Source organism: Elephas maximus, chromosome 9 (assembly GCF_024166365.1).
Source record: "Elephas maximus indicus isolate mEleMax1 chromosome 9, mEleMax1 primary haplotype, whole genome shotgun sequence".
NCBI lineage: Eukaryota > Metazoa > Chordata > Mammalia > Proboscidea > Elephantidae > Elephas > Elephas maximus.
Window position 1 is genome coordinate 108,983,911 of NC_064827.1, and position 23,493 is coordinate 109,007,403.

Genomic DNA, 23,493 nt, shown 5'->3' on the forward strand with positions numbered 1-23,493 from the left:
GCAATGATAAAAAAAAAAAAAAAAACAGAAAACAGGTGTTGGCGAGGTTATGGAGAAACTAGAACTCTCATTTATTGCTGGCTGGAATGTATAGTATAGTCTATGAAAAAAGGTTTAGCAGTTCCTCAAAAAGTTGAACACAGAAATACCATCTGATCCAGCAATTCTAATCCTAGGTATATACCTAGAAGCAAAGGCAGGAACACAAACATGAACCTTTACAACAATGTTCACCGCAGCATTTTTGACAACAGCCAGAAGGTAGGAACGACTGAAATGTCCACCAAAAGACGAATGGATAAACATAAATGTGGTATATACATACAATGGAATACTATTCAGCCGTAAAGTATAACGAAGCCCTGATGTATTCCACAACATGGATGAGCCTTGAAAACATCATACCACGTGAAATAAGTCAGTCACAAAAGGACAAATATTGTATGATCTCACTTATATGAAATAAGCAAATATATAGAAGGCAAAGATTATGATGTTGCCAGAGGTGGGAAAAGGAGCCCTGGTGGCACAATGCTTAAGTGCTCGGCTGCTAACCAAAAGGTTGGTGGTTTAAACCCACCCAGCAGCTCCATGGGAGAAAAGACCTGGCAATCTGCTCCTGTAAAGAAACCCTATGGGGCAGTTCTACTCTGACCCATAGGGTTGACAGAATCAACACAACAGCACACAACAACGGAGGTGGGAGGAAGGCGGAAAGGGTAGTTTTGCTTTAGAGACATTGAGTTAATGATGGTGGAACGGCTTGAAAAAGGATAGTGAGGATGGGCGCACAACTTCAAGAATCTAATCTATGCCACTGAATTGCGCAAGCAGAGATTGTTGAGACGGCGTAGGTTTTGTTGTATATATTTTTACCACACACACAAAAAAAGGGAAGGGCTACCTCTACATACTGAATTAAATTTTATTTTAAAAGGTAAAGCTTTATATATTCTTTCAAAAATGAAAATTCAAAAGTCTTAAGAGTTAATTACAAAGCTGTCTATAGCAGTAATTAAAGTAGTGGTAACATTTTGTCAGTGTATAAATATCATAGAATTCAAATCGCAACTTGGATCCTCCGTGATTCAAGTGTTTTACCCACAAAATAAGGGTTGGTCAGTTTTAAGATAAAAACCCTCTGGGCGGCCTGTCTTGGGTCCTTTATGATCATAGTCCATATCAGGTCACACCGTGGGGTAGCTGGCTGCAGTGGCGATTCCACAGTGGTTGTTCTGGTCTTTGGCCATCTTTACATAGCCATTGGTGCCCCAACTTGTACCCCAGCTGAAAGAAGAGCAGGTTTTCCATTTTAGACAAAGAATCAAACACATCTTAGATTTATTAATAATAATAGCTAATATCTAAATATTGAATATTTACTTATTTTATTAATATTTAAATAGTGCTTACTTTAAGTTAGGCACTATTCTAAGCTCTGTGACACATATTTACAAATGTATTAACTCCTATAGGTCCTTAACTTTCTAAGATACAAAGCTGAGGCAGAACTGGGATTCCAAGGTAGAGGTCTGTCTCTATGAACTATATTATACAACACTGCCAAAAAAAAAAATCATTTCAAAATTGATTCCTATAATCCTCAAGGCCTCTGGGGGCTGAAAAGTCAAATGCAACTGCAGGGCATCATATGATAACGGAAAGACTACACAGAGGACTTTGGACTCTGGATCAATCTTTCAGACTTCACAGAAAGAACAGGCAGAGGCAGACGTTTCTGCTCATCATACCTTGAAAAATCAGAGAAAGAAAAAGGAAACTAGCCCTCAACCACAATGCTTTATTTGAAACCCCTGGGATCAGATGTGGTTCTATAATAAAAATTTTAGAATTCAGAAATACAATGTTAAAAATATATTACTGCTCCTAACCAAGCTTGGTACAGGGTCTTATACTCAAACAATATTTCTGTGTCCACTCTAAGTGGGAGTAAGACTGCCAGGATTTCAGATTGAGCTGAAGGATTTATGGACCTGTATCCAAATAAAAAAAAAAAAAAAAAGATTTTTCTTTTTTTTTTTTATCCAAATACTGATTCCAAACAATGATTCCCTTTTCGATTTCAAAAATAAGTATAATGTTTGGTGTTTTATACCTGTTCTTGACAATCCAAAATTTATTGTTTTCTGAGTCTTTTCCTTCAAAGCCATAGCCAACCAATAGAACACCATGATCCAGGTCTTTGCTGCTGCAGCCTGGCTCATAATAAATCCCTGGAAGAGTAAAATCCAAGACTGGGTGAGAAGCTCCACGTGATTCTGTGACAATAAGCCAACCCACCAACCAGGGTAAGGGAGGCAACTCTAAACTCAGTGAAACGTCATAAGCAAATTCCCGGTAAGACTTAAAAACTATTTGCCACAGTAATGGCTGATAAAAAAAGAACATCAACCTCAAATCACTAGAAATTAACAAAATTCAAACTAAATCCAAGATATTATTTTCTACTTTACAAAAAACCCCCAAAGATTTCCAAAAATAAGATCTATTGTTATCAAGGCCAAGGTGACCTAAGGCACTCGTCTACTAGCTGAAATACAAATTCCTTTCTATTCCTAGGATGTAAGCCTAAGGAAACAACACAAAACAAAAAGAACACTCGAGTCACGGGATTCTTTTCAGCCCCAATTATCATAGTAAAAAACTTGTGGAAAAAATAGGTTCTAATTATAGAACAGTTAAGTAATTCGGCTACATCTATAGAATAAATTACATAGCCATTTAAACGTATATATGAAGAGTTTATCATCATGGGAAAATGCTTACATTATGTCAAATGGAAATATCCAGTAAAAAGGTAGCATGTACAGCACGAACTCAACTATGTTAAATGCATACACTGAAAATTACTCATTTGGATGGAAGATTCTGTACCAAAGAGTGAATCATGGTGGTGGTTTCCAATTCTGGCTGAATTTCTGTAATAAAAATACAAACACCTACCTGATTTGTAGAACTGGAAAGACTCATGGCCTGCATCAATAGCAACAGAGATGGGACCCACAGTTGCCACTGCCTTCATCAATGCCTTCTCTCGCTGAGGAATGTCCACAAAGCCAGTGTCATTGGCAGCAGAACATTCAGGCTTGTAGTTACAGGTATGTGTGTCCTGTAAACAGGAAAGCGACAGGATTGCTACCACCCACCTTCTGGGGAAGATGAGTTATAGGACCACAAGACTCAACACTTTTCAACTTAATGACTTTCAAGTCAACCCGGTTATAAAGTAGCCCAGGAAGTGAAATGCTATCAAAAGAAAAAAAAAATGCTATTGGTTGGTTCAAAATTGAAAAATTAACTGGTATCTCTTCAGTGAGATCCCCTAGGGCTACCTGCCCATAAGAAATATTTCACTACGAAAAAGCTTGTATTATATATAGAATGATATGAATATCCTTCATGTTACCTAGAGATTAAGAATAGCTATTTAACAACCATCTAATCAGAGAACTGTGCAAAGGCTAATAATTTATAATGACTATTCTGACAATTGCAGATATAGATTCTACTACCTCAAACGTGAATGCTGAATATCTTTTATCTCTGAAAGTGTTCAACTTCCCAAAGGTAGAGCTGGAATGAAAACAAGATAACCCAAAAACCAAGCCCATTGCTATCGAGTTGAGTCCAACTTACAGTAACCTACAGGACAGAGCAGAACTGCCCCATAGGGTTTCCAAGGAGCAGCTGGTGGATTCAAACTGCCAAACTTTTGGTTAGCAGCTGAGCTCTTAAGCAATGCACTACTGGGGCTCTGAAAGCAAGATAAGGAACTTCATTTACCGTTGCAAGATATGGATAGGATTCCTCTGAATCAAGGCCTCCGTTGTCCTGAACATACTGGAAAGCATTATCCATCAGTCCACCATTGCAGCCTTCATTGCCTTCACGCCGAGAGCAGTCCACCAGGTTCTGCTCACTGAGTGAGACAAGTTTGCCAGTTTTCCGGAACATCTGTCCTTCCAGGGCACCAGTTGCACTAAAAGCCCAACAAGAACCACACTGACCCTAAAGAGGTAATTTTAAAAGTTATCAGTTTACAAAATAAATAGCAAGACTTTGACAACAGTCCATATATCTGAATACTCTGGGGGAGAAGGGGGGAAGTGAACTGCATGTCCCTCCATAGTCCAGCAAAGCAATGAGGTCAGTTCCTCTTTGGCGTTGCCATTCGAGATAGATCTGAGTCTGAATCACGACATACCTGATTCTTCACAGGAGTCACACAGCCTTTCTGAGTCCAATCCACAGATGTGGGGATATGACCAAAGACAGGTTCATAGAACAGCTTCCCCTTCTTGTGTTTCTGGTTTTGAAAGCCGTTCATCACCTGCCTGAATTCTTCATTGGTCTTCAAAGAAAAGTAAGTAATATGTTGAAAAAGCAAAGGATTATTTTGCTAAAGCATTAAGAAGAGGAAGTGCAGAATTAAGCAATCAATAAATGCCACACTCACCATGTCCCCAAAGGCATTCATGGCCATGGTGAAGCCATGTTTTCCTTGGCTGTACTCCTGATTGTGCCGTTCAATCATCCTCACATTCTTCTCCCACACTGCTCTCCTCCAGTCTTCTTCATTCTAGAGGCAAACATAACAGATTGTCTTTATTTCCCCTTAAAACCCAACCCTCCTCACCAAGTGGATCAGCAGATGGAAGAGAAACCACGGCCAAAGACAGATCTGTGCTTCTGAGTGCTGTCCTCCCAGCTGGGACACAGCAGGGCCATGTACATGGCCGCACTACACTCAGGAACGGGCACATGAAGTTCAGCCTTGGAAGAGCTGACCCCTAGAAGCTCCCATCTGGCTCCCAACTTCCAACAAGCAGGGCCGTGTGCACACCCGCACTGCACTCAGGAAGGGGCACCATGAAGTTCAGCCTTGGAAGAGCTGGCCCCTAGAAGCTCCCATCTGGCTCCCAACTCCCAACAAGCAGGGCCGTGTGCACACCCGCACTGCACTCAGGAACGGGCACCATGAAATTCAGCCTTGGCAAGAGCTGGGAAACAGCAGGGGCGTGTACCCGCCCACACTGCACTCAGGAACGGGCACATGAAGTTCAGCCTTGGCAAGAGCTGGGACACAGCAAGGGCGTGTGCACGCCCACACTGCACTCAGGAACAGGCACCATGAAGTTCAGCCTTGGCAAGAGCTGCTCCCTAGAAGCTCCCACCTGGCTCCCAACTCCCAACAAGCAGGGACCATTGTCTCTGGGGCCCCTCTGGACAGTTTCTGATGATACCAACCACAGCATATGGTTTCTTGTACGTTGACCTCCACTGGTTCCATTGCACATCTAAACTTTGATCAAGTTTTGGAGCAGCTGAGGCTACACCCAAGCAAAGGGCAGCCAGAAGGAGTGAAAGGTTCATGTTTCAAAAGCCTAGAAAGGAAAAAGAAATGAGTATCTGATTAGTCACTCATTTTTAAAAGTCACCTCATTCTCTCCTGAAAAGTTACAGCCACCAAGATGGAGTGAAAACATTTAAATTATCTTCTCAAGTATTTATAAAAAGACTGTGGAAGAAGGCTAAAGACCTGGGTTGAGAAAAAAATAGGCCAAGGACTTATCAAATGATGGAGGTATTTGGTTCTGCCACCAAATGAAAAGCAAAGGGACAAGTGCTATAGGAATTGGAACAACTTAATTGCAACAATGCAATGACAATTTTTGATAAGGGTCTCCCAGCACCTTATGCGTCAAGATCTCAGGCAGTATCTAGGAAATGGTTGGTCAAGGTTATTTACCAACGGGTTGGCCAAGGCAAAAACCCATCAGGACATTATTCAGGACGTCTGCTCCCCAGTGGGGGCAAGGAAATTCCTAAGATTTCTGAGTGACCCCCCACACCTATCTTCTTGCCTAACATGCAGCAGGAGGAGACATATGTATTCAGAACTCCCTTTCCTTTTTTCCCAAGCCTCTGCTTCTTGCTTTGAAACCTTTCCTGCCATCCCCACACTTGGGCCTGTGCGGCCAAAGCCCCCCTCCCTCCCCAAACCGGGAACCGCGGTCACGTGGCCGCCCCGCTGGGAGCCGGAGCCCCCCAGCAGCGCCCCGAAAGGAGCAGGGGCAGGGGGTCCGGGCTCTGAGCCAAAGTCCCCGGCCGGGCCCCACACCACGCGTCGCGGGCTGGGCAGGGGCCGTGCCAGGCCTGCCCCCGCCCCTCCGCTTCTTCCCAGAGGATGTCGACGGCGCCGCAGGAAGCGCCGGCCCCTCACCCGGAGCGCGGGGTCAAGCGGCTCAGTCCTGCCCGGCCCGGGCACAGCGCGGCCCGGTGCGGGACCCTGCTCGCTCTGGGACCCGCCCGGGTGGTCTCGGCCGCCCCGGGCCCCCGAGCCAGGGCCGGCAGCGCTGGCGGGCAGTCCGAACCCGACCTCGCCAGCGCCGGGCGGACGCTCTGGTCCCGGGGTCCCGCCGGCCCCCTCGCCGGAGTCCCCGCAGGGGCCCCTCCTCCAGGCCGAGCCACGACCCCGCCGGGGCGCTCACCTGTAGAGGCCGCGGCTGGCGCAGGCGCAGTCAGCACCAACAGGTATGCGAATCGCTGATAACCGCGGCTGTTGTCGGGGGCAGTGGGCTCAGCCTTTAAAGCTCGGGGTTATGGCCCGGGCGGCCCCGCCCACACCGCCTTCGCGCCCCGCGATTGGCTGCACCGGCCTCTGGGCGGGGCCGCCGGGCTCCGTGACTCCCTGGCGCGTGACCCGGCTCAGTCCTAACTCGTCGCGGGCGGGCGTGTCTGCCTCAGTGGACTCTAGGGATTGGCTGGGGGATGTGAGCTGGGAGTCTCCTCAGCGCAGAGGAGGGGTCTGCGCCTCCCTGAGGGCTCAGTTGAACTGATTATCAATTAACGCGATCGGCGAGTTATTGAAAAAAACGTCGGCCAAAACATCTGTATCCTTTTGTTCTAGAGTGTGTTCTATATATTTTTACCACGATAAAGCGAAATACTAAAGGGCCGAGTACCAGTAAACTATTCATTCTTGTGTAATCCAAAGCAAAGATGAGTCCGGATGGAAGAATTCAGAGCCCGCGGGGCAGGCGCATTTCCTCCCAATTTCTGGGTGGGATGCAGCTGGGTTTTAGAAAACTGTAGCCAGGAAGGTGAATCTCCTAAAAGAGATCAGTTGTCAAGGCCCAAATCCCAGGAGGAAAATAGGACTGGACTGCGTGGGTGCAGACTGGGTGGCATTTTCGGATGCGTCTTTTCCTGTCTCCTCTAGTTTAGAGGTTCTCTTTCCTCAAAACCACCAGAAACGAGTTATTTACGGGGGGGGGGGGAAAGGTTTAATAAAATGGAGAAAAACATATAAGAATCGTGGAAACTGCTATTACTTCTCCACTCCGCATTATGGATTGTCTTCCTCAGTTTCCAAAGTGTGCTTCTTCTGAGATTTAAGAAATTTATTTTAATGGCATCTTATGTCAGGATTTAAATCATGCAGTTTGAGAAAACGTTTTAGACGGACGGGAAAAAATATACGTATATATATGACTAAGGATTTAAGGAACTCAATCCAGAAACATTTCCAAAAGCTTCTGTTTTCTACTGTATAAGAAACATACTCATTGTAGAAAATATCTTTTGGAAAAATAAACTCCCACGTTTCTTTCCCCATAACCCTTTTCTGTGAATGTTGTTGTTGTCAGGCGGGGTGGGGTCAGTTTGGAGTCATAGCAGCAGAAGGAAACACTGTCCGTTCCTGGGCCATCCTCGCTGTTGTTGGCTTTGCTTGAGCCCGTTGTTGGAGCTGCTGTGTCAGTCCATCTCATTGAGGGTCTTCCTCTTTTTCGCTGACGCTCTAGTCTACCAAGCATGATGTCCTTCTCCAGGGACTGGTCGCACCTGATAACATGTCCTAAGTATGTGAGAGGAAGCCTCACCATCCTTGCTTCGAATGAGCATTCTGGCTTCTAAGACAGATTTGTTTGTTCTTCTGGCATCAATTCTTCTTTGGTCTTCCTTACTCAGTGTTCGGCTTTCACATGCATATGAAGCATTTGAAAACACCATGGCTTGGGTCAGGCTAGCATCTTTCTTAGTCCTTAAAGTGCCATCTTTGCTTTTTAACACTTTCATATCCAACTTTTTATTTTACAAAAATGTACATCAATTTGTAAACTCTTTTTACCAGAGATTAAATTGATAATCCTTCTAGAAGCACGACCACACAAATATTTTACAAAATAAATATATTAAGAATTTCATTCTATGACCTTCAGAAAAGTAGAAGCCTTTCTTTCTCAAACATGACTAGGGGCTAAAAGCTCTTAAAAAAAAAAAAAAAAAAAGCTCTTAGGTGGTGTAAATGAGTAGTTTTTAAATACACGCTGGAATTCAACATAATCATTTAAGTGCAGAAATAAATGAATACCACCCAAATGAGAACAGAGGCCCTATATTCAGACCTTGCTTTAACAAGGGAGACAGCCGCCATCACTTGCAAGTGGCAGAGACTCAAAGGTGGTCAGGGGAGAAGGAAAGCTTTATCCTGAAAAAAAGGGAAGCTTTTTTTTGGGGGGGGTATACTCTGATTGGAGGTTGTTGGCATGCAGATATATTCGAAGAGGGCTAACTGGAAAGGGGTCATCCGATGTGACTGGTTTAGGGAGTAAATTTGTCTTCCTCTGGCTTGTCCAGGTTTTGAAAAGTGGGGGCAAAATAAGGAAGTTGGCATCCACTGAGCAAGCCTTGACTCTGTGGAGCTGGTTGCTGGTTTGGCTTCTTTTGTGGGTCAGAGCTCTATTGTCATATAACGTCTGGCCATTGTCCGTTTGTTTACTCTGGTTATCACAGGAAATCTAAATTATTCTAACACTTGGGTTTTGTAGTTGCCCTGGGGCCACAGCTCCATAAGATTGCATAGGGTGGAAAAACCTGCTGCGGCATTAATGTCTGTGCCTTGAGCAAGAGCCTGGCAGGAGGCTGTGCGCCAGGTGCCGCTCCAAAGAATGGCATCCCCTTTGTTTCTTAGAATGTGATACAAGTGCAATGGAGGAAAAATGGACTCTCTTTATATCAAATATGCTCAAAATCTAAAATGAAACAAAAAATATCTAACTACAGGAGAAACATGGGAATTGCTGGGAGAAGGCCATTTAAGCAGAGAGTGGAAGACATCATTGCTCCAAATCAGGGCAACATCTATTTATGTATTAAAACCAAAAAACCAAACACTTTGCCCTGTAGGACAGAGTAGAACTGCCCCATAGGGTTTCCATGTCTGTAAATCTTTATGGAAGCAGACTGCCACATTTTTCTCTCCAGGAGCAACTGGTGATTTTGAACAGCCGACCTTTCAGTTAGCACCTGAGTGCTTAACCACTACATTACCAGAGCTGCTATTTATATGTAATCTGTTACGAAATGCATTATAAGCCAAAAAAAAACCCCAAACCCATTGCCGTGGAGTTGATTCCGACTCACAGTGACCCGACAGGACAGAGTAGAAATGCCCCCATAGAGTTTCCAGGGAGTGCCTGGTGTATTCAAACTGCTTACCTTTTGGTCAGCAACCATAGCTCTTAACCGCTAAACTCCCAGGGTTTCCCAATGCGTTATAGAAAAGTGATAACACTAACCATTTTGTTCCTTGTCTCACTCTTCTGTCCCCATTTCTTTGCAAAATAACTTTGATGAGTGCTAATTATTAAAATGTTCACATTTTAGTGAAGCAACCAAGCCGTAGCTCTGCCTTTGATGGTAAAATGCAGTTGACAGAGCTACCCAATTTCTATTTAAAATGCCGTATCTGTGAAGAATATATTCTTGCATACCCCTCCATAGATTTGTTTTGCTTGCTAGTAAGACAGGATGTAATTCTTTACCTAGTCTCTGGAAATTTTAAACTGTAGGGGAGCTAACAAATTAGCGTGGTGGGAATAAGACATTGAGGTCACTTAACAGCCTCCCCAGTATAACAACCCCCTCCAATTTGTTTAAATCCACTGAGCCCCGGATTACTATTAAAAAATGTTATACAGCAAACTGTCTATTTGCAAAGTGGTTTATTACCATTTATCATTGTTTGGAAAAGAGCCTATTTACGATTTGATGTCCATATGAAACCACTTATGAAATAATTTTATGAGTTATTGTACCCTTGTTTTCACGTTAATGGGCCAGCCAGTTCATCTAGTAAGTAAATTAATCAGTACGACTTAATGAAGCTTTTTAGTTGTGGTCATTGTCCTTTGCTCGTTGTAGTTAGAGCACTTACTTAGTTAGACACGTTCTACATGTGACTTTCCTCGCAGCTTTCGTCAGGCTCAGTCTTTCCATTTTAACCTCTGAGATTAACCACTGTAATGTTGATTTTACAGCAGATGGGCACAGGCCATGGTTGCTATATTTAAATGAGCTAATGGTGATAAAAAAAAAATTTTTTTTTTATAATGGTGAAGCGTTTTGTGAGTTGACTTTGTGGGATTTGTCCCTACCCCCAGGACTATGTTCCACAACCTGTCTTTTGGATCCCAGAGGATCTCTTCCTCAAACCTGAGAAAAGGCTTCTTAAGAAGCATGATGTATTAGTTTCCTAGGCTGCTGCAGCAAGTTTTTACGAATTTGGTGGCTTAAAAACCACAGAAATTTATCGTCACACTTCTGAAATCTGAAAGCATTATCACTGGGCCAAAACGAAGGTGTCAGCAGGGCTATTCTCCCTCCAAAGTTTCTAGGGAAGAATCTGCCACTTGCTTCTCCCCGGCTTCTGGTGCCTGCTGGCTTCCTTGGCATGTGGCTGTATCGCTTCAGTTTCTGCCTCTGTGGTCACATTGCCTTCTCCTCTTCTGTGTCAAATCTCCCTCTGCCTCCCTCTTACAAAGACATTTGTGATTGTATCTAGGGTCCACCTTGATCAATAATCCAGAATAATCTCCCTATCTCAAGATCCTTAGCTTAATCACATATGCAAAGTCATTACCATATAAGATAGCATTTCTGGGTTTCCAGGATTAGGACCTGGTATCTTTGGGGGCCATTATTTAGCCTACTACACATGGCATCAGTAAAAATCAGTCCCTGGAGTAGACTAATCAAAACTTCGTGCTTGGCATAACTTTAGGTTGGCTTGACTAGGATAGCTAGGCCCTTAACTCTACCCACGTGAACACTCATCACTGTAACTTCTTTGCTTCATCTCAGGCCCAGACCCCTGCCTTAGGTGCTTGACTACAGACAACATTTCCTGCCTAGACTTTCCTATTATTGCAGTATTTGCCATAATTTAAGTTCCAAGACCTCCCCAGAAGTTCTTAGCTTGTCTTTCCTCTTCCCACAGTTACCTACCCCACCATCTCTGCATATAAAAGCTTTGCTATCCTGCCGCTTCCCTTAGATATTTCTGGTTTAGGCTTTGAGCATCTCTCTATTGCAATAGTCCCCATTAGAAAAGTCTTCCCTGATTAATGTCAGGCTTGCTTTTCCCCCTGTATCACTACGGTAACTGGTAAAGACAGAGAAAACCTTTGTGCAGTTACAAGATCCAGCATATATCTGCCTTGGGGATTGTGTCAGAGGAAGGATATCTCAATCTGAGTGCTTGGTACTCTTGAAATTAAAGCCTTATTATCTGAAAAGATTCCTGTAATGATAGCGATGATGATTTTGATGATACGAATAGCTAAATAGCAGTTAAGTGCCTGGCACTCTACTGAGCATTTTCTACGTGTTTCTGCATTTAACCTTCACAGAGAGTGGTTCTCAAAATTGAGCAGGCATCAGAATCACGGGGACAGCTTGTGAAAACTCAGATTGCTGAGCCCTACCCCTGAGTGTATGGTTCAGTAGGTCTGTGACAGGGTTCCAGAATTCGCTTTTCTAACAAGCTCCCAACTAATGCTGATGGTCCGGGGACCCCACTTTGAGAACCACTGGCCTAGAAGATGGATGCTACTCTGTGCCCCATTTTGCAGCCAAGGATGATCGTCAGCAGTGGGGTATATGAGATCAAAGGCAGTAAATGAAAAAATGAAAAAATAACTTAAATGCACTTCAGGGATATATGAGATCAAAGGCAGTAAATGAAAACACGAAAAAATAACTTAAATGCACTTCAGGCCAGCAGGGCTTAGAAAAGGAGGCTGAGCTCTGGGGACATTGCCACATCCCTTAGCCCAGCCCCTCTCACTGTAATTCACAAACTCCACTCTGGTGCCAAGAGTACCAGGTGCAGTAAGACAGGAGCACCGAGGCCACGAGGCCACGGTGAGAAACAGCAGCAGCACTCCCAGTGCCAGGCTCTCAGCTCAGACTGCGGATTCCGCCTGCCCTGGAGTCAGGATGCTGAAAAGAAGAAAAGACAGGTGAGCCACGCAGAAGGTATGCTGCTGGGAAGGGTGGGGCCCCCATCTTCCTACCCCACCAGGTTCAGGAGAGTGTTTTGCCCTGTGCCTCCTGGGTGCTTCCTTGCTTGATCATTTCTCTGAGACAAAAAGCTCTGTACCTTACCTAGGATCAATTAAATATCAGGCTTTTAAGCCTATTTCAGAGGACAGTGTTTCCATGACTCATGGTTTTTGGAACGCTGAGCGTTAAAAAAGTGAGGCTTGTTCATCCGTTTACCAATTCAAAAACACACAGAAAACATTCTTTTAAAAATAGGAGACCACAAAAAGTAAAAGCGACATGTAGTCAAGCTTCCTCAGTTCCCTCATATGACCCCCCTCAAAAAGCAAAACCAGGGAGGTCTTTTCAGTGTAAGCCTTGGAAGTGTTGCTGAGTCACTGGCTCCATGGGGCTGGTTGATGCTTGTATTTTTCTTGTGTATTACTTTTCATTTGTTGCTGCCTCCTGGTCTTAGTTTTACTGTCCTGAAGTCAAACCTCTAGCCATGGTCTCAAGCACGTCTAACCTTTATCCTCAAATCTCTAGATCCGTGGGGTCCACTTAGTATCTCAGCTTCTACTTTTGAGCACTAGCCCACCCTCTGAATAAGAAATCAGATCTTTCTTTGTTGAGACAACCAGAGGCAATACCGTGGAAGGATTAAGTAGAAAACACGCAGTTCTGATCTGAGTAAGCAATGACTGCTTTTTTTTCTTTATTGTTGAGAATATATACAGCAGTATATACACAAATTCAACAACTTCTACATGTACAATTCAGTTACATTGATTACATTCTTCAAGTTGTGCAACCATTCTCACCCTCCTTTTCTAAATTGTTCTTCCCCCAATAACATAAACTCACTGCCCCCCTAAGGTTCCTATCTACTTTTTCATGTTGGTGTTATCAGTACAATCCCATATAAATAGATCTTGAAAGAGCACAATGCTCAAGACAGACATTTTTTATTAGTTAACATAAACTATTGTTTGATTTTAAGAAGACTTCAGGGGATATTTTTGGTTTAAGGTTTAAAGCTTATCTCAGGGCAGTAGTTTCAGGGGTTCATCCAGCATCCGTGGCCCCAGAAAATCTGAATTCTGTGAGAATTTGAATTTCGGTTCTGCATTTCCCCTCTTTTGATCAGTATACTTCTTCAGAATCTTGTATCCAAATATTCAGCAATGGTAGCCAGGCACCATCCAGTTCTTCTGGTCTCATGGCAAAGGAAGGAGTTGTTCATGGAAGCAATTAGCCACACATTGCATATCCTTCTCCTATTCCTGACTCTTCTGTTGTTGTTAACATATCTATCACAGAACTTTTGCCAATTCACCTTTTTACAACTTAGTGTAAAACTCAGGTTTATGATGATGGAAAAATAGCACTGATTAAGGGTGGGTTGCACAGCCGATTAATGCAATTGCTGTCAACTGCTTCTTTTAAATGTATTTTATTATTCATAGTGTCCTATACCCAGGTGGTGTTCTCCCACATCAGGGAGGAAAAATAAGGCTGTTGACAGAAGACACAGATCTCCCTGCTCTTGCAGCCCCACCTTGTGTGAAGTAACAAGGCTTGGAGTCTGCTGGCTCTGCCTGAGTGTGTCCCTGGCCAGCACCACATTTGCTGTCCGGGGAGCAAGGGCCACACAAGGTGGCTGTTCCAAGGCTAATTAGCGTCTGCACTTTGGATGTGGCACGTGTGTCTTATATATTCACTGACACCCCACACTGCCCCTCACACAGTCTCCCCAGCATCTGAATTTCCATCTGCTGCCTGTTAAAATTACTGACATGCAACACTCAGTGGTGTGGCTCCCTGGAGATAGTGAGTGAAATTTTAACCAGGGAAATTTGGGAAGTGGATAAAGGAAGAGTTTTTCTCCAAGAGCAAAGAAGGAAGTGGAACTAAACGATCGTTCGAGTAATATTAGAAATGGGTTTTAGTTACAGTAGCAGGACAGACAACACTAAGTTAAATACTGAGTTCCTTTTATGTCAGGCCCTGTGCTGAGGAGTCAATAATGAACAAACACTGACCCATCCCCAGCTCTGGGAGCAGATATGGTCAATAGGGTCCTGGGCATGAGTCAGATATTGCCTTTGAACGATACATAGACTTTGTGCTTCCTTTCTTCCCACTGACCTGATGATCGTGGCTGTTTTCTCATTTTGTGAGTCCCTTGATGGTGGAGTTTCCAGATAGCGATCCATTCCCTGATGAGGGGAACCCGCGAGAGCACAGCAGCCTCCTTTCTCCACGTTTCTTCAGGGAATGGAGAAGTCTTGAACAACAATAAGTAAAAGTTCGCTTTCTTACTCATAGTCTGGAAACACACTCTGCCAGGTGCCCTTCATCATGGGCTTGGCTTAACTGGGTTGATTCAGGTGTTTCTGCCTAAATAGAGGGTGGCCTCTGTCACTTGGCTTTGCTATAGGGTTACTGTCATGGATTGAATTATGTCCTCCCAAAAATGTATCAACTTGGTTAGGCCATGATTCCCAGTATTGTGTGGTTATCCTCCATTGTGTGATTGTAATTTTATGTTGAGAGGATTAGGGTGGGATTGTAAAACCACTCTTACTAAAATCACTTCCCTGACCCAATGTAAAGGAATTTTCCCTGGGGTGTGGCCTGCACTACCTTTTATCTCTCAAGAGATAAAAGGAAGGGGAAGCAAGCGGAGAGTTGGGGACCTCATACCACCAAGACAGCAGCACCAAGAGCAGAGCGCATCCTTTGAACCTGAGGTTCCTGCACTGTGATGCTCCCAGAACACAGGAAGACTGATTCATCACAAGGACCTTCCTCCATGACTGACAGAGAGAGAAAGCCTTCCCTGGAGCGGACACCCTGAATTTGGACTTCTAGCCTAATCGACTGTGAGGGAATAAACTTTTCTTTGTTAAAGTCATCCACTTGTGGTATTTCTGTTATAGCAGCACTAGATGACTAAGACAGTTGCCCTCCTTGTGACCTGTCTGGTCTGAATTTCAAAGAGTAGCATCATCGCACCATTGAACATCAGACTCCCCACACAGTAGATCCTTGCAGGAATCTCAGGTGATTTGCGGGTCCCCCGCAAAATTTTTTTTTTACGTCCTAACAGGGAGCCCTGGTGGCTCGGTGGTTGAGAACTACAGCTGCTAACCAAAAGGTTGGCAGTTCGAATCCACCAGCACTCCTTGGACACCCTATAGGGCAGTTCTACTCTATCCTATATGGTCTCTGTGAGTCGGAATCAACTCGGCAGCTGCAAGTTTGGTTTGGGTTTGGTAGGTGTTAATAGAGAAAAGGGCTGATTTCCTGACTGAGAGGACAGGTAATGCCAGCAATAATGCAGAGATAATGGAGGCCTGTAGTCTTTGAAGTTTTAAACAAAATATCGTCACCATCTTAAAAGTATTTCTTAGGGGAAAAATATTCATTTTAACAGAATGAAGCCCCTGCCTACCACCAAAGGTCTTAGCAGAATGTCTAGGATTATACATTTTATCCAATAGTATAAACTTTTCTTTTTAAATTCAATACTGTATCACAGACATCGTCCCTTGCCAATACATACAGCATTCCATTGTTCAGCTATATAATAAATCATTTAACAGTCTCCTTTTCTCCCATCCATGGACATTGAGATTATTATTGTTTTTATTTCCAAAGACTGCAGTAAACATCTTTGCATGTGTATCCTTATACCAAACCAAACCCACTGCCATCGAGTCGATTCTGATTCATAGCAACCCTATAGATATGTGCAAATATTATGATGAAATTAATTCCCAGGAATGGAACTGTTATTCCATTCCAAGTTATTCCAGCTCCTTCCTGTGGTTCATAAGAATGTCCATTTCCTCCCAGTGCATGAATCCAGCTCATATTATAAGCAAAACATGATTAACTTGCTGTTTTACAGTATTGAAAACTCATGTGACATGCATTTTACCTGCAGAGCTGATTTAATTTAATTCATTCCTCATAATAACCACGTGTTTTTAATAACCATATGAGGTTGTTGTTGTTGTTAGCTGCCATCAAGTCGGTTTTGACTCATAGCGACCCTATGCACAACAGAATGAAACACTGCCCGGTCCTGCGCCATCCTTACAATTGTTGTTATGCTTGAGCTTACTGGTGCAGCCACTGTGTCAATCCACCTCACGGAGGGTCGTCCTCTTTTCCACTGACCCTGTACTCTGCCAAGCATGATGTCCTTCTCCAGGGACTGATCCCTCCTGACAACATGTCCAAAGTATGTAAGGCACAGTCTCGCCATCCTTGCCTCCAAGGAGCATTCTGGCTGCACTTCTTCCAAGACAGATTTGTTCGTCCTTTTGGCAGTCCATGGTATATTCAATATTCTTCGCCAACACCACAATTCAAAGGCGTCAACTCTTCTTCCGTCTTCCTTATTCATTGTCCAGCTTTCACATGCATATGAAGCAATTGAAAATACCATGGCTTGGGTCAGGCGCACCTTAGTCTTCAGGGTGACATCTTTGCTCTTAACATTTTGAGGAGGTCCTTTGCAGCAGATTTGCCCAATGCAATGCGTCTTTTGATTTCTTGACTGCTACTTCCATGGCTGTTGATTGTGGATCCAACTAAAATGAAATCCTTGACAACTTCAATCTTTTCTCCATTTATTATGATGTTGCTCATTGGTCCAGTTGTGAGGATTTTTGTTTTCTTTATGTTGAGGTGTAATCCATACTGAAGGCTGTGGTCTTTGATCTTCATCAACATTTGCTTCAAGTCCTCTTCACTTTCAGCAAGCAAGTTTGTGTCATCTGCATAACGCAGGTTGTTAATGAGTCTTCCTCCAATCCTGATGCCCGTTTCTTCTTCATATAGTCCAGCTTCTTGTATTATTTGTTCATCATGCAGATTGGATAGGTATGGTGAAAGAATACAACCCTGACACACACCTTTCCTGACTTTAAACCAGTCAGTATCCCCTTGTTCTGTCCAAACAACCGCCTCTTGATCTATGTAAAGGTTCCTCATAAGCACAATTAAGTGTTCTGGAATTCCCATTTTTTGCAATGTTATCCATAGTTTGTTACGATCCACACAGTCGAATGCCTTTGCATAGTCAATAAAACACAGGTAAACATCCTTCTGGTGTTCTCTGCTTTCAGCCAGGATCCATCTGACATCAGCAATGATATCCCTGGTTCCACGTCCTCTTCTGAAACTGGCCTGAATTTCTGGCAGTTCCCTGTTGATATACTGCTGTAGCCATTTTGGAATGATCTTCAGATCTATCCTGAAGTACAACACTGTCAGTGATAAGATAATATCCATACGGCTACAAGGAAGACCAGTTAACACGACTGTTATTAATTTACGCACCAACCGCTAGGGCCAAAGATGAGGAAACAGAAGATTTTTATCAGCCACTGCAGTCTGAAATTGATTGAACATGCAATCAAGATGCATTGGTAATTACTGGCGATTGGAATGCAAAAGTTGGAAACAGAGAAGGATCGGTAGTTGGAAAATATGGCCTTGGTGATAGAAACAATGCCAGAGATCGAATGATAGAATTTTGCAAGACCAACGACTTCTTCACTGCAAATACCTTCTTTCACTAACATAAACGGCGACTATACACATGGACCTCGCCAGATGGAACACACGGAAATCAAATTGACTACATCTGTGGAAAGAGATGATGGAAAAGCTTAATATCATAAGTCAGAACAAGGCCAGGGCCGACTGTGGAACAGACCATCAATTGCTCATATGCAAGTTCAAGCTGAAACTGAAGAAAATCAGAGCAAGTCCACGAGAGCCAAAATATGACCTTGAGTATATCCCACCTGAATTTAGAGACCATCTAAAGAATAGATTTGATGCATTGAACACTAGTGACCGAAGACCAGACAAGTTGTGGAATGACATCAAGGACATCATACACGAAGAAAGCAAGAGGTCACTGAAAAACAGGAAAGAAAGAAAAGACCAACATGGATGTCAGAGGAGACTCTGAAACTTTCTCTTGAGTGTCGAGCAGCTAAAGCAAAAGGAAGAATTCATGAAGTAAAAGAACTGAACAGAAGATTTCAAAGGGCCTCTCGAGAAGACAAAGTAAAGTATTATAATGACATGTGCAAAGAGCTGGAGATGGAAAACCAAAAGTGAAGAACACACTCAGCATTTCTCAAGTTCAGAACTGAAGAAAAAATTCAAGCCTCGAGTTGCAATAGTGAAGGATTTCATGGGGAAGATATTAAACGACGCAGGAAGCATCAAAAGAAGATGGAAGGAATACACAGAGTCATTATACCAAAAAGAATTAGTCGATATTCAACCATTTCAAGAGGCGGCATATGATCAGGAACCGATGGTACTGAAGGAAGAAGTCCAAGCTGCTCTGAAGGCATTGGCGAAAAACAAGGCTCCAGGAATTGATGGAATATCAATTGATATGTTTCAACAAACAGATGCAGCACTGGAGGTGCTCACTTGTCTATGCCAAGAAATACGGAAGACAGCTTCCTGGCCAACTGATTGGAAGAGATCCATATTTATGCCTATTCCCAAGAAAGGTGATCCAACCGAATGTGGAAATTATAGGACAATATCATTAATATCGAACCATATGAGGTAAGAAGTATTTAATTTATTTTACAATTGAAAATGAAATGTGAGTTAGCTGTGTGCCCCTAGGCAAAAAATTTAAGCACTCTGCTCTTCCCTTTTTTTTTTTTTAACGGGAAAATAACCAATCAATCAGTTGCTATTGACTCAGTTCTGACTCATGGTGATTCCATGTGTATCAGTGTAGAACTGTGCGCCTTAGGATTTTCAATGCTTATTTTTTGAAAGTAGATCACCAGGTCTTTCTCCTGAAATGCCTCTGGGTGGACTCAAACAACGTTTTGGTTAGCAGCAAGTATGTTAACTCTTTGCATCACCCAGGGACTCCAAGACAGAAAAGGTAATATCTTCCGTATCTGCTATCTGGGTGTGATGCTCAGTTTGTCATTTTGGGTAGGCTACAGCCCCAATTATTCAATCAAACATTAATTTAGGTGTTGTGCAGGTGTTTTATAGATGTGGTTAAAGTCCATAATCAGTTGACTTTAAGTAAGGGCGATAATCCTAGATAACCTGGTGGGTCTGGTTTAATCAGTTGAAAGATGTGAAGAGCAGAGCTGAGGCTTCCCTGAGGAAGAAGAAATTCCACCTGTGGACAGCAGCTTCATCCTGTGCAGAGTTCCACCCTGCCCTTCCTGAGGCTTCCCTAAAGATTTCAGTTGCCTTACCGGCTCCTGCAACCATGTAAGTTAATTCCTTGCAATAAATCTCGTAATATATATCTCCTATTGGTTGTGCTTCTTGGGTTGAGCCCTCACTGATACTATAGGGACGTGTCAGAAATTAAAGCATGTATCTGCAAGGTATTTTATGGTGCCTGTGGATTGTTCCTGTGATGACATGATATGTTTACAGTTTAAATGAACTGGGGAGGATGCAGAGCAGAACTAAGGCCTGGGTCCTGGGATGTGGCTTGGCCACTAGCAGGCTGTGTGACTTTGAGTATGTCATGTCTTAGTTATCTAGTGCTGCTATAACAGAAATACTACAAGTGGATGGCCTTAACAAAGAGAAATTTATTTTCTCCCAGACTAGAAGTCCAAATTTAGGGAGCTGGCTGTAGGGAGAGGCTTTCTCTCTGTTGGCTGTAGGGGAAGGCCCTTGTCTCTTCAGCATCTGTTTCCTGATTCCCTGGAGACCTCCATGTTGCTTGGCAACTATCTTCCGCCATCTCTGCTTGCTAAATCTACTCCTTTTATATCTTCTAAAAGATTGACTCGAAATATACACTACATTAATCCTGCCTCGTTAACATAACAAAGAGAATCCATTCTCAAAAGTAATTATAACCACAGGTGTAGAGGTTAGAATTTAGAACTCATATTTTTGGGGGACACAGTTAAATCCGTGACAGTCATATAATTGTCTCTGTGTCTTGGTTTCCTCATTTATAAAATATGAAAAGAAGGAGCTAGACTAGATGCCTCTGAGGACCTTTCCAGGGCTACAAAACCTAGAATTATGAGCTTGCTTTGTATACACAACTAGGTTTTTAAGATTTCACTTTAATTTTCAGATTTATTGAAGTATAATTTACATGCAAAGGTATTCATCAATTTCGTGTGTACAAGTTGATGAGTTTTGACAAGTGTACCCAGCCATGTAGCCATCGCAATCATCATATAGAACGTTTCCATCCCTCCAAAACGTTCCCTCATGCCCCTTTGTGGTAATTTCCCTCCCCTTTTTTTTTTTAAGGGTGGCTCCTGGCAACCATCGATTTTCTTTCTGTCACTATAAACCAGCTGAAGTTGAGTCAACTTCAATTCATGGTGACCTCATGTATGATACTATATATTTGCCCTTTTAAGAATTTCATTTAAATGGACTCATACGGTATGTAGTCTTTTGTGTGTGGTTTATTTCACTTTGCACAATGCTTTTGAGATCTATGTCATTGGTTATGAGTACATTTTGATATAATTTCATACTTGCTATTTACATTTCTTCTAAAATAGCCTGTTTATGTCCTTTGCTCATTTTCTATTGGGTCATTGACCATTTCGTTATCAACTATAGAAACCTTTTTTACAAAAAGTCAATAATATCGAAGCTTCCTGAGTGTATCTTTTTCCACCAAATGGCCCTCTTGGAGCCTGTTTCTGACCACCTTCCAAGTTGAACAGAGAGCCACCTGCTCCAGTAGGATGAGTCCTTGGAAGGGGAAAGGAGAGGACAGAGCTCCTGTTTCAACCCCTGCTCCCTGGCTCCCATCTTTGGGGTGGCTCCTCAGTTGCACAGTTACCCACCTCCCTTCACCCCCGTCCCCACCTCCTACTCATCATCCCTGAGCCTTTGCCTCCTAGTCCTGGGACCAGAGACCCCACAGGGCCAAAGCCTGGTCCTTGTGTACCAGGCTGTCCCAAGACCACCTCTGGGAGACTCACAACCTCACTCGCTCTGCTTCATGACCTGCTATCCACACTCCCAGAAAACTTCCAAGTGCTAGATTTTCACTGCACTGGCTACTTCAATGTCTTAGTAAAAAAGGAGCATGTGTGCAAGGGGTTGCGGAGCTGGAGAATGAGGAGCCTAGTAGGGGAGGGACAGATAGGAGGTCACTCCAGCCCCACACAGCACCAGCAACCATTGGGATCCTGCCCCCATTGCTTCTCTGTCCCAGGCTCCACCACCATGCCCTGGTGTCGGGAAGATCCCATTGTCCCTCACTGCCCTGCCCTGGGTCCTACTGCATTTGGGAAGCCTCCTGGTACACAGAGTTCAGGTTCCATTGTAGTGCTGTGGCGTGGCCTCCACACTTCAGGCGCACTCTAGTTAAGGAGGCTTTCATGGACCAGCCTCAGTAGCTAACCACCAAGTGTTTGGTCTCTGTGAGAAAATACCATTTGGTTTCCAAACAGCTGACTGATCACACACTAAGAGCACACAACCTGTTTATAAGCTAGGGATTATCCTACTTAAATCTTGCAGGAAGCTTGAGCATGCTTCAAGCAGGTACAAATGAATTTTGCTGTTCAGTTTTTCTATTCTACAAGATGAATTGAAAAGGATATAAAGCAGCCAAGTGCTCTTTGAGAATCGGAGTGTTGACAATGGAAGAAAATCGTCTTGGTTTAACTCCAATAGCCACCTAACGTCTCTTTTAGTAAAAGCTTTTATTAACTTGAGAATATTTGCATTACAGTCCTCCTATGATTATTTCTAGTGAATTTTGTTCTGGAATTTCTTTATGGAACTCTCTGAAATTCCCATCTCTTAACATACTATATCCTCACGGGATCTGCAAATTTCCCAAATCCTTAGAGACTTGATGGTCGCCCCCTAGTCAGGAAGATTGTAGAAAGGCTACAACCTAATGACCTACAAATGCTCTTTTCAGTCTTCAGCGTCTGATTCTGGGATTCCTGAAGAGACCAGGAGCCTTTCTGAACATCTTTGGTAAGGAAAGACCATCTGCTTCCTACTGTTACAACACAGCTAACCATTGTGAAGCTCAGTGATAGGGGAAAATGTGTTTATTTTACCATGCGTGACCAGGTACACTCAGATTTACAGGTATGTTTGTACTATGTTTCATATTCAAATGTGCAGTTTCAACAGTTTACTTTGTAAGTTGTACTCTTTGTCTCCCTCCTATTCTCTCAAGTGCCAAGTACAGTATCATCGTGTGTGGGTGCTCTGTAAGGGCTAATTGATGGTGACCAGGATAATGATGTTGAGAAGTGGCCCCATGAAACCAATGAATCATTTAGTGGAAGAGGTCCAGGTATATTAGGTATGTTGCTTCACCAAACAGGTAATGTTGCATACCTCGGAGCAACACAGCATATTTTGTCTATCAGTGCCTGGTCACTATTGCCCAACAGAGCCAAAAAGCCTTCTTTGAAGAGAGTAGCACTTTTGAAAGATGTTAATCCTGTATGCAGATTCTTAACGTGAGGTAAAGCTGCTTCTCTTGGCTCAGGTTACCACCAAAACTCATTCTCTTACCAATTGGGAATCAAATAAATAAAAAAATGAAGCAAGAAGTCTGAATCAGACAGTAAAAACAAACTAATCCACGTGAGTATTAATGCTTCGATAGTATTGTTCCCACCCTCCTGTGGAAAAGTTTGGTCACTTTAAAATAAATTGGTTGTGAAGTAGATATGTCTGTGTAGGTAAGCTTTTATAGGTAAGCTTTTGGTTTGCCAACGTGAAATTGCTGACATCAGGCCATTTTTTACTTTCAAAATGACAATTTTGTATGGTTCAATCTAATAAAAGATTAGAGGTTTTTTTTTTTTTTACTTACAATATATATGTGTATATTTAAGCATAGGTGTCTGCTAACATAACTAATATGTCCTCCTGGCAAATTCAAGCTTACTCTTACTTAATCTTCCCTTTAGGTCTAGGTGTGGGAGAAAAAAGCACTTTATAAGTTTTCTAAAAATTAAAAGCCAAAAAAAAAAAATTAAATTGAAAATTAGAATTTTGAACATAAAACTTTTTCTACAGATGCCAAAACCTGGTTCTTAAGTGAATGTTTCTTTGAACAATCAGAGTTCTCATTGTTTTATATCAGGTCAAATCTGG

The 23,493-nt window shown here is 42.9% G+C and overlaps 1 protein-coding gene and 1 long non-coding RNA gene across 5 annotated transcripts in view; one reads left to right on the top strand and one right to left on the bottom strand.

The window, feature by feature from the left end:
• Positions 1 to 918: 918 nt before the first annotated feature.
• LOC126082370 (procathepsin L) lies at positions 919 to 6,610 on the bottom strand. Its single transcript, XM_049894911.1, has 8 exons — positions 6,513 to 6,610; positions 5,269 to 5,405; positions 4,478 to 4,600; positions 4,226 to 4,372; positions 3,805 to 4,029; positions 2,965 to 3,130; positions 2,117 to 2,234; positions 919 to 1,287 (listed from the first exon to the last, which is right to left on the bottom strand). Exons 2-8 carry the CDS (start codon positions 5,392 to 5,394, stop codon positions 1,188 to 1,190), a joined length of 1,005 nt encoding a protein of 334 aa, XP_049750868.1. The 5' UTR covers positions 5,395 to 5,405; positions 6,513 to 6,610; the 3' UTR covers positions 919 to 1,187.
• Positions 6,611 to 17,088: 10,478 nt separating this feature from the next.
• LOC126082374 (uncharacterized) overlaps positions 17,089 to 23,493 on the top strand; it is a 59,639-nt gene continuing 53,234 nt past the window's right edge. For 3 of the 4 annotated variants that reach the window (XR_007518570.1, XR_007518568.1, XR_007518571.1), the window contains exons 1-3: positions 17,089 to 18,960; positions 19,490 to 20,790; positions 22,295 to 22,353. This is a non-coding gene — a long non-coding RNA (uncharacterized LOC126082374). The remainder of the gene's footprint in view (positions 18,961 to 19,489; positions 20,791 to 22,294; positions 22,354 to 23,493) is intronic. The other variant, XR_007518569.1, reaches the window with a different exon arrangement.